General features: G+C 37.5%; 1 protein-coding gene across 1 annotated transcript in view; it reads right to left on the reverse strand.

Moving 5' to 3' along the window:
• c2cd3 (C2 domain containing 3 centriole elongation regulator) overlaps positions 1 to 16460 on the reverse strand; it is a 160901-nt gene that overhangs the window by 133374 nt on the left and 11067 nt on the right. The window contains exons 2-6 of the mRNA XM_073044032.1: positions 16191 to 16460; positions 12698 to 12855; positions 10602 to 10819; positions 9816 to 10000; positions 6543 to 6678 (exon numbers count right to left, since the gene is read on the reverse strand). Coding sequence (XP_072900133.1) covers positions 6543 to 6678; positions 9816 to 10000; positions 10602 to 10819; positions 12698 to 12855; positions 16191 to 16460 — 967 coding nt within the window. The remainder of the gene's footprint in view (positions 1 to 6542; positions 6679 to 9815; positions 10001 to 10601; positions 10820 to 12697; positions 12856 to 16190) is intronic.

Consider the following 16460-nt stretch of genomic DNA (forward strand, 5'->3'; position numbering starts at 1 on the left):
CAATTAATCTAGACAAACTACTAGGGAGTACAGAGCCAAGAAGTGCAGAAATAGATAAATCTTTAGTGGAACTCAACTCCATTGCCACCCAATTAGGGCACTCGGGTTGGCTATGGAAAAAAGACCAAAAGGTAGCACAATGTATATTGGCTGCCCAATAATATAAACGAAAGTTAGGTAAGGCCATGCCACCCTCTTTTTTAGATTTTTGGAGATAAACTTTATTAATTCTGGAACGCTTATTGTTCCACAGATATGACAAAATAATAGGGTCTAAGGAATCAAAAAAAGTTTTAGGAATAAAAATTGATATTGATTGAAATAAATAAAAAAATTTAGGGAGAACATACATTTTAACAACATTAATACGACCTACCAAAGACATAGATAAAGGTGACCATTGTGACAGACTCTGTTTTGTAGTATATAAAAGATTGGCAAAATTTTCACAAAAAAGATCTTTAAACTTCCTTGTAACTGTAATCCCAAGATAAGTAAATTGATTATGAACTACTTTAAAAGGGAGGTCACGAAATGCTAATTCTTGTGCTTCTTTATTAATTGGGAAAAGTTCACTCTTATGTAAATTAAGTTTATAGCCAGAAAACTGGCTAAACTGATCAAGAAGTAAGAACATTGGAGGTAAAGATGTAGACGGATTTGAAAGAAAAAGTAATAAGTCATCAGCATAAAGAGAAACTTTATGCTCAACACCCCCCCTCCAAATCCCGGTCAATTCAGGACAGCTTCGGAATGCTATCGCCAAAGGTTCTATAGCCAAATCAAAGAGAAAGGGACTTAAAGGGCATCCTTGACGGGTGCCACATTTGAGGTTAAATAACTGGGATTTCTGAAAATTAGTCAAAACAGAGGCAGTAGGACACAGATACAGCAATTTGATCCAAGAGATAAAACTTTGACCGAAGTCAAATTTTTCTAAAACTGCAAAAAGGTAGTTCCACTCTATACGATCAAATGCTTTCTCCGCATCAAGGGAAGTAACACATTCAGGAATCCCAGTTGAAGGTGAATATAAAATGTTAAATAAACGCCAAATATTAAAAAAAGGAAGACGGTTTTTAATAAAACCAGTTTGATCATCAGAAATAATAGAGGGAATAACAGTTTCTAATTTATAAGCCAAAACTTTGGCCAAGATTTTAACATCAACATTAAGCAAAGAAATCGGCCTGTACGAGGAACACTCTGTTGGGTCTTTATCCTTTTGGTGGTTTTACCCTTTACCCTGGTGGTTTTTAAAAGCTTCTCAATCCTCTAATTTCTACTAATTTTTGCTCTATTATTTGCCCTCCCTTTGGCTTTTACGTTCTGTTTCTCAAATTTCAGGGTGAATTTAATCATATTATGATCACTTTCTCCTTAGGGTTCATTTACCTTCACCTCTTTAATCAATTCTCATTCTTTGCACAACACCCAATCTGGAATAGCTGTCCTCTTGTGGGCTCAACCATGAGCTGCTCTAAAAAGCCATCTCATAGGCATTCTGGAAACATTCCCCCCCCCCCCCCCCACAAACCAGAATTCAGTATCAAGCTGATTTTCCCAATCTACCTGCATATTGAAATCCCCCATGACTATTATAACATTGTAATTTATAGACCACATCCTTACTACTGTTAGGTGCTCTGTATACAGCTCGTATCAGAGTCTTTTTACCCTTGGGACCCTTGCAGTTCCTTAGCTCTACCCACAATGATTTAACAACTTCCAACCCTATGTCACCTTTCTAATGATTTGATTTCATTTTTACCAACAGAGCAACGCTGCCCACTCTGCCTTCCTGCCTGTCTTTTCATTACAATGTGTATCCTTGGACATTAAGCTCCCAGCTATAATCTTCTTTCAGCCATGATTCAGAGATCCTTACAACATCATACGTCAATCTGCAACTGTGCTACTAGTTCATCTACCATAGTCAGCATACTGCATGTATTCAAATATAATACCTTCATTCCTGTATTCACCCTCTTCAATTTTGTCCACTTTTTAATTTGCAACTCCTCCTGTTGACTGCAATTTTGCCCTATCAACAGCCTCTCCTCACTACACGATGCCTCTGTTTGTAAACCAGCTACCTCATCTTCAGCACTATCATCTGCCTTTCCTACGATACTTCTTGCATTGAAATATATGCAACTCAGGACACTCATCACACCATGCTTAACCTTTTGATTCCTAACTTAGTTTGAGGTCTTACCAACATCTGCCTTCACAACCTCTCCACTAACTGTTCTGACACCTGTACACACAAGACATAAAGTAATATTAACACAATTAACAAATAATAAGGGACATTTAGGACACAAGTTAAAAAGTAAACAGTTTAACACTACAAGCAATTCATATACAATGAGACCTGGGTGGTGGCTGGGAGTTCAGTAGTCTTACGGCCTGGGGTAAAAAGCTGTTTCCCATCCTGACAGCTCTTGTCCTAATATTACAATATCTCTCACCTGATGGTGGGGGAGGGGGGCAAGGAGATTGTTGGACAGATGGGAGGAATCACTGACAATGCTAAGGATTCTGTGTAAGCAGTGCTCCTGATAAATATCTCTGATGGATGAAAGAGAGACCCCGATGGACCTCTCAGCACTCCTCACAACCTTTTGTAGGGACTTGTAGACAGATGCCTTGCAATTGCTGTACGAGACGGTGATGCAGCTGGTCAGGACACTTGCTCACCTTTATTTCCTCAGAAAGTGGAGACACTGCTGTGGTTTCTTGACCAAAGAGATGGTGTTGAGGGACAGGTGAGATCGTCTGTTATGAGTATGTCCAGAAAGGGACTTATTCATCATTTTAAAAGCTAACATTAAAATACTATTTGCTCAAAATTCATCACATTTTATTTAATAACACGATTAAAATGAAGACTGGCTTTCTATTGAAATTACAATCAAACTAATTCAAATTCCTAAAGATCAATTCCTATACAGTCCTTATGAAAGGAAATGAGCAATAGTATACTGGAATAAATGTTGAACAATACAGCATCATTTTTCTTCCTTATTTGTTTAAAAGCACAACTACCTACAGAAGTCTGACACTATAACTGGATAACTGAAAATACAAAGCAATTATTTTTGAGGAAAATGGGCACTCGGAGAAATCATTTCAATTCAAACTGACATTTCAGTTCAAGTTAAATTGCACATCAGTTCTTGTCCTCACTTCTTCATTCGTACTGATCTACAGTATATCAATTTTAATAGGCATTTAAAGACAGGTTATTAAGAGCTTTAAAAAATGTTCCAGGTACAGAACTTTATTGAAACAGTTAACATATTTTGGTCAAGAAAAACTGATAAACCTGTGTATTTCCAGGATTTTCCCTTTATAGTATCAAGCACGGGCATTAAAATCATAGTTACAGTTAAAATTAGGGCACAATTTACTGATAAATCAATAGTGAGGCTACTGACTCTCACTGTTATTCACACCCAAAAAAACAACAAAAAAGGTTCAGGAAATCGGAAGATGGTAAAAAAAATCTAGAAGTTGTTGTGTAAGTTGTACACTTAATCATTAGTTTCTTGAAAATAGCATTATTGTACATACATTATTAAAATAGACTGAATTTTGTAAAGCTATACGAGGGGTGATTGAAAAGTTTGTGGCCTAAGGTAGAAGGAATCAATTTTAGAAAACCTAGCGCATTTATTTTTCAACCTAGTCCCCTCCTACATTTACACACTTAGTCCAGCAGTCGTGGAGCATACAAATCTTGGACCTCTAGAAAATGTCCACAGATGGGTGATTGATAAGCTAGTGGCCTAAGATAGAAGGAGATGAGTTATACAGCTCTCATTACATGCACATGCAGGTCAACTCTTAGAGTGATTATGCAAAAAGTTTGAAGTTAATAGCTCATTTCCTTCTATCTTAGGCCACGAACTTATCAATCACCCCTCGTAGAGTATTATAGCACAGTACCATATATTAAAATAAATTCCCCCAGTTAGTAAAGCCTTGCAGATTTTAATCAAATTATCCCTACAACATGCTCTCTGGCTCTGAAGATGATCTAGTACACACGCTGAAGCTCAACTTTTAGGTTTTAATATTTGTTGTATTTTTAAATCCATGCTGATGGCAAACATAGAAAAACAGACTGAATGGTGAGTAGAAAGGGGAAGAGGTAGCAAGACTAATTATCATTGTGCACCAGTTGATGAAAATAAGCATGCAGGTATAACGGACAGTTACAAAGGCAAATAGTCTACTGGCCTTCCTAGCAAGAAGAGCGCAGTGAAGAAACAGCAACATCTTACTACAATTGTACAGGACCTTGCCAAGACTATCCCTCAAGTATTTAGTGCAGTTATGGTCTCCTTATCAGATGAACATTCTTGCTATGGATTACCAGACGGATTCCAAGGATGGCAGGACTGATGCAAGAAGATGATTGAGCTTATAATTGCTGGAGTTCAGAAGAATGAGGGATATTACATTGAAGCTTATAAAACATAATGGGGATCAGACAAATTAAAGGTGGAGGTGCAGAATCAGGGATTGCAGTTCAATGATACAGGTACTGATGAGGAGAAATTTCTTCAAGCAGAGTAAGGTAAGTCTGTGGTATTCTGTACCACAAAGACAGTTAATAGATTTACTACTAATATTTAAAGAGATCAAGGAAGACCAAAAGACTACTAAAATTTGACGAATAGCTACGATCATTCTAAATGGCATAGCAGACTCAAGAGGCCAAACAGCCTAGTCCTGCTCCTATTTTTTTTTAAGATATTTGATTCTAGAATAGATAGCAGTTAAACATTTTCATTCTTCCAAGCACATTGGTGTTAAAGCTCACAGTGGATCAAATTTCTTAAAGTTGTTAGAAATATCTACTTTATTAGTGCTGGTATTAGTTCTGATTGGAATGTGCAGATTAGAATTAACATTTATCCTCGCTGACAACCAATACTGGCGCAACTCAGGGACACACGCTTAGCCCACTGCTCTACTCTCTCTACATCCACAATTGTGTTGCTGGGCACAACTCAAATGCCATTTATAAATTTACCAATGACAACTACTGTTTGCAGAATTTCAGATGATGACAGGCATATGGGAACAAGACAGATCAGCTTGCTGAGTGGTATCACAACAGCAACCCTGCAGCACTCAACATCAGTAAGACCAAGGAATTGACTGTCAACTTCTGAAAGGGGAAGTCAAGAGAACACACATCATCATCCCTCATCAAGGGATCAGCTATGGTCAGGGTAAGCAGTTTGAAGTTCCTGGGTATCAACATACTGAAGATACTTACAGAACATACTGTTCTGGGCCCGACATTTTGATGCACTTACAAAGAAGGCATGACAGTGGATATATTTCATTCAGAGTTTGAGAAGACTTGGCATGTAACCAAAGACACGTGCAAATTTATACACAAAATGCTGGCAGAACTCAGCAGGCCAGACAGCATTTATGGGAGGAGGTAGTGACGACATTTTGGGCCGAAACCATAGATGCTGTCTGGCCTGCTGAGTTCTGCCAGCATTTTGTGTTTTTATTTATATCCAGCATCTGCAGATTTAATCATGTTGCAAATTTATACAGATGTACGGTGGAAAACTGGTTGCTTCACCATCTACTATGGAGGGGTCATTGCACGGGATCAGAAGAAGCTGCAGAAAGTTGTAAACTCAGCCAGCTCCACCAAGGGCATGAGCCTCCACAGCATCGAGAACACCTTCAAAAGGTGATACCTCAAGAAGGTGTCATCCATCATAAAGGACCCATCATCCTGGACATGCCAACTTCCATTGCTACCATCGAGGAGGAGGCACAGGAGTCCAAAGACGCATACTCAATGATTCCAGAAAAGCTTCTTCCCCTCCGCCACTTGATTTCTGAATGTACAATGAATCCATGAACACTACCTCACTTTGTCGCTCTGTTTTTGCACCACTTAATTAAATTGTATATATTTTTGATTCTTATGTATTGCGATGTACTGCTGCCTCAAAACAACAAAATCTGATGACATATGCCTGTGATATTAAACCTGATTCTGATTGAAAGCTATGAAGGAAAACAAAATCATTCAGTCAACACTTCCATTCATTCACCTCATTCAGTACTCCTGTTTAAATGTAAATATTTCAAAACATGTTGACAGCATATCCTAACATGGATATACCCCTCATCAAACATGAACTGCAATATCTGGGTGAATTATCATAGGTTTTTTTCCCCATCCTTGGAAAGACTAAGGTTGGGCTGAGATAACACATGCAGAGAAAAGAGTGGCATCACCTATGAGGAAAAATCCAGGTTATGCTTCATATCAACCTAATTCTGCTTTAAAAGAGAATAATACAATAACCACTGGGGCTTTGCCTCAAAAGATTTCTTTCAATAGTTGATAGTTTTATCACAGATATGAGCAGAAAAACTTAATTTAAAAGAAAGTTGTTTTTTCAATGCACATCACATTAGTTTAAAATTCAATTACATTTGTTATGGCACAAAAATGTCTTGGTGACCACTAAGAGTTTGATCAAGCTTACTTCCATTTTGGCACATCAATAGATTGATAATGAGTTGAGGAAGAAATGTCCACTAATGCAGATTCACCATTCGGAGCAGTCTTCATTGCAGAAACTACCATCGCATTTCGTAGTTTGCTACCTCGGTCTAGAAGAACTGCCAAAAAAGAAATATATTGATTGAATGTGTGAATAATTACAAGAATTCTAACTACTATAATAATATGAATTTACAATGAAGCTTTAATTTAGAAAAATGTTCAAAGGTGCTAAGTGAAAAGACTAGTTTTGACAATGTTATACAAGTAAAAGAACCTAGACTGAAAACACAGCAGCTTTCCTTGATAGCTTTCCTCAGTAGTTTCACCATCATCTTTTTTAACACTTTAATGATAGCTATGCACAGTACTCAAAATATTAAGAAGGTAGCAAATATATTAGGAGGCATTCTGAAAGAACCATGTGCAAGAAATGTTTCCCGGAGTGACATGGTTTGATTTGAACATTTGTGGTAGTACTTTGATTTCTGGAACCAGTTGGTTGCCAGTCAAATTTTCCTTCAACATATTTCTGTTTGTTATGTTAAAATGGTTCTGTTACTGAATTCCAAATCACAGATGAGAATAATCCCAGACTATAACCTTCCAAAAGGTTTATCCATTGTTTCACCACAACCAAATTTGTAATATTCTTTTAGAACAAATTTACATATTATAAACTATGCATTTAAGACTATATCCAAATAAGTTTAGAAGATTGCACAAACTTAAAGCTTCAGCTGTACACGCACATGATGATCGAACTGCTGCTAACTTGTTCGTGCAGACACCAGCCAATGTACCATCAATCTACAGGACATGACACCCAAGGACTTGGGCTATATTATTATCTTTGTTTTGTGACTGTTATGTTTACTGCTATTATAATTATATGTTCTGTATGTGTGCCTTATGCTATGTATGATTGTTGGTACTGTGTTTTGCACTTTAGCCCCGGGGATCACAATTTCATTTGGCTGTATCAATGCATATTCATAAGTGGTTGAATGACAAATAAACTTGAACTTTAAGAAAAATAGGCTCAGTTAGCCCTTTGTAACACATGAGATTTACTGTCATCTGCTCTGAAAGCAGTATAGATAATATGTAAATAATAAACTAAATATTGCTTTCTAACTGTCTCTTAAACATTATAATTAATCAGATTTCCTCTCCTGGCAGTGTTCCAGATATCAATCACACACAGTACGCAAAAAAACACATCCCTTTAAAATTTCTTCCTCTCACCTTAAATCTATGCCCTTTGGTATTGATACTACTACCACTGGAAAAAGATTTTGCCTGTTTACCTACTTATGCCTTTCCTAATCTTATATTCAGCTGGCAGGTCAACCTTCAGCCCTATTTGCTTGGGAAAATAAGCCTAGCCCATCCCATTTCTCCCTATATCTAAAGTTCTCCATTCAAGTAACATCCAACAGAATTCCCTCTGCACATTCTTCAGCACAATCAAACACACATAATACAAAATGGGCAAATGGGACAAACAGGACTGATTTTTTTTTAGGTTTGGCTGTTGCTAAAGGCAGGGGTCACCAACCTTTTTTGCATCGTGGACCGGTTTAATAACAATATTCTTGTGGACCGGCCGGGGGGGAGCGAGCAGTGTGGGTGTTAATCACAACTGGAATATAGGTGATAAGTCAACTACAAGTCACTTATAAATGGCTAATTTCCATTAGCCATTTATAAGTTATTAAAGTCCCTGTCTTTTTGTTTCTAAAAGGGTTTATCTAATGAATTTAATATTAAGCGCATATTTTCTTCATATGAACACATAAAATCATTGCAACACACCAGTGAGAGGACAAGGTAAGAGCCGGAGGTCTCTGTGCCGGGACTGCGACGGTCACAGTCCAGAGAAAGAAAACAACCAAGTGAAAAGTGCGACAGGGAGCGTGTAGGTAGGTGGATTTATCGGCTGACAAAAGTTTGGCTCAAAGGATGACTTTCAGTAGATCACAGCGAGGTAGCTGCTCTGCTACTTACGAAACCCTGAGCCCGAATTAGGTCGTCTGCGAATATTTTAACACCGGGTTCCCCATGAACATTCAGAGTGGTAAACAGGTTTAGAGACAGCGCCCATCTGTCTGCGTTCCAGGCCAGTAGCAACGGCACTTCTCGCCGGCCGCGTGAGGCGGCCGGTTACCCGAGACTAACCAGTGATCCCTGGCACTGGGGTATCACTGTGTTTAGGTGACTGATGACCTCGCATGGGTAATGACCGCACATGCATTATGACCTTGCATGCGTTCAAGTTCAACAGTGGGCATGACAGGGAATGGGGAAAGGTGCAGCTGACTCACATCGTTTCATATCGACAAATCATATTGTTTCCTCACGGCCCGGTAGCACATGCTTTGCTACCGTGGTACCACTGGTTAAGGGTGTAACTTATCACAAGAGAACTGCATGTGACCTAGCTTATCTTCTCTAATTCACAAGGGAATCAACAGACTTTGCTTTTACAATCGTTTGATAAATGTATAAAAGGAGCCATGCTCTCTGTATTATTTGGAGTTCGAAACCCACTGTATCGTGAATAAAGCTCTCGTTACTTCAAAGTCCAAAATGTCGCAGTGGTATATTTGAGTAATTTCTTTAACAGGCATGTACACATTAGTCTTTCACATTTTCACATTATGCCAAATGAAATAATTTTTTAAGGGAAACCACAAACCAAAATATGAAAAGAAGAAAGAGCAGTGTAACCTTTTTTTTTGTAAATTGCAACATAATATCACTGGCTTGTGAAAGCAAGCATTTCACATGCCATATTCACTGACACAGTGTCCAATATTGTCACTTACAGGGAGCCACAGACTTGAACCTTTAGGTCTCTCTATTCATCAGCATTCTAACATGCCCTACCGTTTAGTGTTTACTCCTATTTGATTTCCCAAATACATCATTTGTTGGGATTAAATTCATGCAAAATATAAGCGTAACAACAAATTTGTTCTGAAAAAAACTATTTCAGATCAAGTTACAAACAAAATCTTTAAGAATTGTTGCTAGATTTCAAAAGAATCAATTGTTGGAAAATGAAAGAGTATCATTTAGATGGGTTATGCAATGCCTAAAGTGAAAAATAAGTCAGTAGCCTAGAAATCCCATATTTTCAAACACAAGAACAGGTCACAAAGAAATGTAAAAGAGTGCAGATATTGGGGTAAATAAAGCACACAAAATATTCTGGGTTGTGACTAAATAAGAATTCAAATTCGTAACCTACCTGAAATGAGATTTTTAGTATTCTGGCTTTCTACTGACAGTACACGTTTCTCCGTACTTTTGTTTTCAGAGTCAGAAGTCTTTGTGGGTGCCAAAGAAGCAGAATTCTGCAGTTGATTACCTTCAGAAATATTTGTCTTTGTGGGACTTTTTGCATTTTCCTGGAAGTACAAATGATCTTTTCCTCTGAGGGATGGACAAGAGAAACATCCCAAAAAAGTCAAAAATCAATTTTCCTCTTTGGTTTGCTTATAAATTGTGTCCCAAATGCAGGGATTCTTAATTATCTACAAAGATAGTAATCATTATGTTATTTTACACAAACAGATTCTTCTCATGATGTTCTTCTGTAATTACTAACACTCAAATTTTCATTTACTTCCACTGTCCTTTGTAAGGTCTCTACCAATTTTTCCCACCTTTCTCAAATAGATCCACCACCTCCTCCTCCTCAATTTAGCTCACTTCTTTCACAATGAAGCCTAGATGACTGTAGGGAGCTGTAGGGATCTTCAGTCATCATGGCTTTGTGTTGTTGAATCTCTGTTTAACATGCTTCTCCTACTTACAATTCTATAATCACATTCTAGCCCTATGCACTTCTATTTTAAATAATTGAAGAGTGGTAAGAATCCTTTCTCAATGCTAAAATTATTATAGAAATACAAGCTACTGTGAACATAGGAAAAGGCATGTTAGTCCATTTTATTTGTAATGCATATAATCTTGAAGTATAATGTCACTATTTAAACTTTCATTTAAAACAAAACTGAAGATTTGCTATTACCTGGGAGTATTTGAAGCACTACTTGACAGAGACTCCTTCCCACTTAAGCTGCTTAATGACAATTTACGAGGAGCAAGATTTTCTAAAGATCCAGTTCTTGAAACATGCGCTGCAGCAGGACTTCGGATTGACACTCCACCATCCACACTCGTGTCAGTGATTGGAATAGAACAGCCACTATCAAAAGTATCAGGTAGAGATTCCAGAGCAAGTGATACCTTGAAACCACGCCAATAACATAAATAAACTTAAATGATCAGCAACAGTAACATACAACATTTAGTTACACATATTAAGGGATGAAACATGAACACTTTAACCTTTCACATTTTCACATTATGGAGCTAGAAAAATTTTTTTTTAAAGGAAACAACAAACCAAAGTATGAAAAGGAGTAAATACTTTGTTCTAAAATGGCCAATTCAAGTGACCATGGAGAGCTTCACTGTTTTCATAATAGTGCATGGGATTACTTTTTCATCCACTTGATAGTGATGAAGGAGATTTGTGTTGACACCTCACCCAAAAATCCTCTTAACAGTGGAGCACTTCCTGAGCAATACAATATTTGTGCTCATGTCAAATCCATAAATTCTGAACCCATGACCTCTTGACTCAAGGATGGATGCAACCAAATGAATCAGAGACATTTCCTCTTGCCTAATTTCCCTTTCACCAGTCTAATTTCCCTTTATCATACTGGTGATCAAATCTGAAAACCACACATGGTTCTAACTGCATTATGAAGACAGAGATATTTACAGCACAGGAGGTTACTCACTGTATTATGTTTGGACAGCTCAGAATTCTACTTGCAACCTTCTTGGTTATGACATTCTAAGACCATAAGACATAGGAGCAGAATTAACCCATTTGGCCAATCCTACTGCTCATCCAAATCTCTCTTCCAGAATCCTTATTTTGCTTTTGACTTTTACACCAACACCTTTAGGAAACAAGTTCCAACTCTTCTCTACCATCAATTAACCTGAAATCTACACTTGTTATTCATTTCTCTGAAAGTTGGCCCTTCTGGTTAAGCCTCTCATAATCTTAAATATCCTGATAAAAATGTCAAAACCCCAACTTCCTTTCTCCTACTTTCACCAATTACCTGGAATGGAAACATCCACAGCCAAGCAAATCCAAGCACGCTCAATGTTATGATGGCAACAAAAGGGTGTTCGTTTATTAATTCACATTTAAATACAATACTGAAGGACTTAACCATACATGAGACAATAATGATGCATGTAATACCATAGTAGTTTATTTTTCTTCTACAAATTGATTGACTGTGTTCACAAAACAGCAAAGATATCTATGATTAACATAAATGCTCTAACATACATTACTTACATTGAATCAGGCAAAAAATAAATTTAGTCCATCAAAGGATAAAATCAACAGACACGATTCAGTGACTAAATCAATCAAATTGCATTTTATTCACTGATATTCTCAACTGCTCCTTTTTGTTTGAGGATTAAAATCCACAATCTTCTCAATGAACAATGAGCTGCCCTTTGCTTGATGTACAATTCTTTGATCTAATTTATACTTCATCAATTTAAGAGTAGAAAATATGCAAATGGTATGTAAATGCATATTAATTTATGTTCATTGTTAGTGGTAGCAGTAGAAAGGGCACCTTATATATAACTTGATTAAAACTTCAATATCTCCTCAGTCTTCTTTTTTCTCTTCTCACCACCCATCTGGGATAAAAACAACTCAAGCCAAAATGCCACAAAATACCTACAGCAGAGCTCAAATAGACAAAACTACATCTCATAGGAAATATGTTCATGTTTTCATATGGATATGAAACTGTCAATGTTAGATGCATTGCTCAAATTGACAACTTACTCTATGAACAACTGGTCATTTACTCAGTGGATTAATATGGGGAGCTCTAATGCACCATAATAATAATTAGTGATTTCTGCAGCTTGCTGGTTATTTCTTTAATCAAACAAAATTATTACAAAATATTATTTGCTTTGGCCTATGCCAACTAAGTTCCAAACAATTTTAGGAAGTAAAATTTTATATATTTTCTAATCAAAAATACCAAGGAGGATAACATTTCTAACCTGTAGTTCTCCAAGTTTCTCCGAGGTGGGTGAAAAAACTGTGAAAAATCCACTAATGTCATAGGTGGGTGACAGCTGTGATATTCCATTTATCTGAACTCGACCAATGGGGAGATGGTCAGCCTTTGTCATCACATCCAATATCAGCACACCCATATCTATCATGTTAAAAAGTTGAACACAGCAGCATGTAAGTCTAAAACTAGCTTGAGTTATTGCCAGCAATAACCATATTCCAGAAATGAATTTTTTTTATTGCAATGAATTTGATAAGTACATTAACTTTCTAAGGTGGCTCAAAGGTTCAGTTTATTATCAAAGTATGTATGCAAAATACAACTCTGAAATTTGTCTTCTCCAGGTAGCCATAGAATACAGAAAACCATTAAAGTAGTTGAAAGAAAGACATCAATCCCCTCCCACCACATGAAATGAAAAACTTATAGTAGCTATTGGTTTGCATTAAATGGTACTTTGTTATAAATCATCTGACAAACTGTGTCCATTCCTCTCATCATTCTCACCTCAGAATATATTGAATTTATTCTGAATCCATTTATACTCCTTACTAAACTGTTCACTTATTCAATCAGGAAATAAACAATAAATATCAAGAACAAGAGATGAAGAGTCCTTGAAAGTGAGTCCATAGGTTATGGGAACATTTCAGTGATGGGACAGGTGAAGATGAATAAAGTTATCCCCTCTGGTTCAAGAGGCTGATGGTTGCCTGTTCCTGAAACTGGTGGTGTAGGCCCTGAGGCATTTGGTTGCCCATCTATTTCAAACTTTTTTAAACATGAAATTCAGTTTAGTTTGTAATTATGCTAGTATGGTCTTTTTATTTTATTTATTCATCTCCAGAATCTGAGCAGAGCTGGCAAGACTGAAGTTTATTGCACATCCTTAATGCCTTTGAGAACAAAGTGTGAAGCAGCTTCTTGAATTACTGTAGTTCTTCTGCTGAAGGAATGAAGATACATTTCCATATTAGGGTGGTATCTAAAGAAGCCCAATTCCTTCCTGATGGCAGATGTCCTGAGTTTAGGAAGTGTTATCTAAATTATGGGTTTGGTTGGTGCTATCAGAGTAGCCTAGGTGAGTTCCTTATTGATGGTACATACTATGGCTACTGATGGTGGAGGGAATGAACGTACAGGATGATGGATGTGGTACCAATCAAGTGAACTGTGCTGTATTAACACAGTTGTATTAACTGTGTGTCCTGACGAAGGGTCTGGGCCTGAAACGTCGACAGTGCTTCTTCCTATAGATGCTGCCTGGCCTGCTGCATTTCACCAGCATTTTTTTTTGTGTGTGTTGCTTGAACTTCCAGCATCTGCAGATTTCCTTGTGTGTGTTGTATTAAGATTCTTTAATAGCATTGTTGGAGCTGCACATATCTAGGTAAACACAAAATATTTCATCATTCTTCTACCTTCGGCTTTGTAAGTGGTGGAGTGTCATTTAAGGATGTTTACAGGTTAGATGCTGCAAGATGACCTGCTCTTATAAGTGTGGTATTAATAGGGCTACTCACAGATCACCCCTAGGAAAATGATAGTGGAGGCCTGTCATGGTAATGGATAGATGGACTGTCTCTTGTCAGAAATAGTAATTGCCTTGCAGATTATGACACAAATTCTATATGCCACATTAACTATCCATGGCCTAATAAAGTCTGGGTCTTCCAACACGCAAGCATGAACTGCTTAATTAAATTAGGCGCCACAGTAGCTTAGTGGTTATCATGATACTTTTACATCTTGGGGCGTTCTAGAGTTCAGAGTTCAATTTCAACACCATCTGTAAGGTGTTTGTACATTTTCCCTATGAATCACATGGGTTTCTTCCAGGTGCACCTGTTTCCTCCCACAGTCCAAAGACATACTGGTTAGTAGGTTTGTTGGTCATTGTAAATTGCCCTGTGATTAGGCTAGTGTTAAATAGGTGGGTTGCTGGGTGGTGCAACTCGTTGGGCTGGATATCTAAATAAAAAAATACATAACAATCAATCTAGGAGTTATGCTTGTAATGAAGGCTGTGAAATTATCTGCTCTATCTCCATTGCTATCCTTTTCATGAAAGGAAGTATATTGAAGTAGCTGAAGATAAATTCTAAAATTCTAGCCTGAGCAACTTCTACAGTGCCCTTGAATTGGAATAATTGACTCTAACAACCTCAACAGTTATCCTTTGTACACAGTACTATTCCAACCACTGGACTGTTTTCCCTTTGTTGTCCACTGACTCTACTTTCACCAAGTTTCCCTATTCAGACTCAGTCAAATGCTGCCAATGTTAAAGGGCTTTCATCTCATCTGACAATTTTGCTTTTCAGTCCATGTTTGGATCAAGAGTTAGATGACATGTGGAGTTGAATGCTCTTGGTGAAGCTCAACCCAGGCATCTGTGAACAAATGCTACCATTGTTCATGACATCGTCCAACACTTTGACAGATTAGACTGATTGGAAAGTAATTACCTAGATTAGATTTGTTCTGCCTTTGTGGACATGACATTGCAAGGTATATTTTTAAAATATTTTTGGGATTTGGGCATTGCTGACAGCATATCCTGTCCAATTGTTCTTGAGATGGTAGCTTGTGAGCTACCTTCTTGAATCACTGTTTTTCTTTTGGTGCAAGTACTCCCTTAGTGCTGTTAGGTAGGGAAATCCAGGATTTAGACCCAACCTCAATAAACGACCAGCATTTTCATGATCAGGTATTCACTCTCTTAACACTGCGGTATAACTCAGAAAGAGATAATTTGGCCCATCAGCTCGCAGAAGAATTTCATCTTCCATTTCCCTACTTAATTGATTGCAACATACTATTTCTCTCATGTCTATCAACTCATGCTGGAGGACGAGGAATTTTACAGTGGTCAATTAATCTGCCAACTCACAAGTCTTTGATAGATGGAAGGAAAAAATGAAAATCACAGTTACAGAGAACATACAAAGTCCACACATTCAGCACCAGAGATCAGGTTCAAATATGAACCAGTGGTGTAGTGAGGTAGCAGCATTAACTTGTGTGCCACCCAGAAGATACCAGTATGGGGGTACTGTACTGTTAGCTAAAAGCAAAGACTGCAAGCCTTCAGTAGTACAACTGTTATGCTATCTGGTCCCATAGCTTTTATTATATCCAGTGCTCTTAGCCATTTTATGATTCATGAGGACTGAATCAAACATATTGGCTTCTGTGATGGTGCAAAATTGAGAGGAATCAGAAACAGATCACTAAGCACAACACTTGGGTTAAACGCTGTTGGAAGTGCATTCACATGTTGGGTTCTATCGTACCATGAATTAGGATCTTTTGAAGCCTCTTCTTCCCACAAGCTGTTTAATTGCACATCACCATTCATAACTAGATCTGATGAAGTTATATATTATATCAGCACAGTGTTATTAAACTCAACACAAAATTTATTTGAATAGGACAAGCATAATGGAATTTAGAGATTAAGGTTTGCAACTGACCTTCAAGGTAAGAAGTAAACTGCTTTGGTCCACAATGAACAGCATATCGAGCAGTGGTTTTCACAGATTTAGATTCAGCATGTGAAGAATCTCTTGGGTGAAACAAAGTACCAGTGGAAGTTTCACCCCACCAGCGCAGTCTAACAAGAGGGGCAACTAGAGGCTTGGGAATGAACCACACAATTTTGCTGACTGTTATCCTTAGGAAACATTGAATCTGACCTTCAACAAGTGGTGGCAAACTTGTAGATGGTATGACATCACTTATTC

Source organism: Hemitrygon akajei, chromosome 4 (assembly GCF_048418815.1).
Source record: "Hemitrygon akajei chromosome 4, sHemAka1.3, whole genome shotgun sequence".
NCBI classification, from domain to species: domain Eukaryota; kingdom Metazoa; phylum Chordata; class Chondrichthyes; order Myliobatiformes; family Dasyatidae; genus Hemitrygon; species Hemitrygon akajei.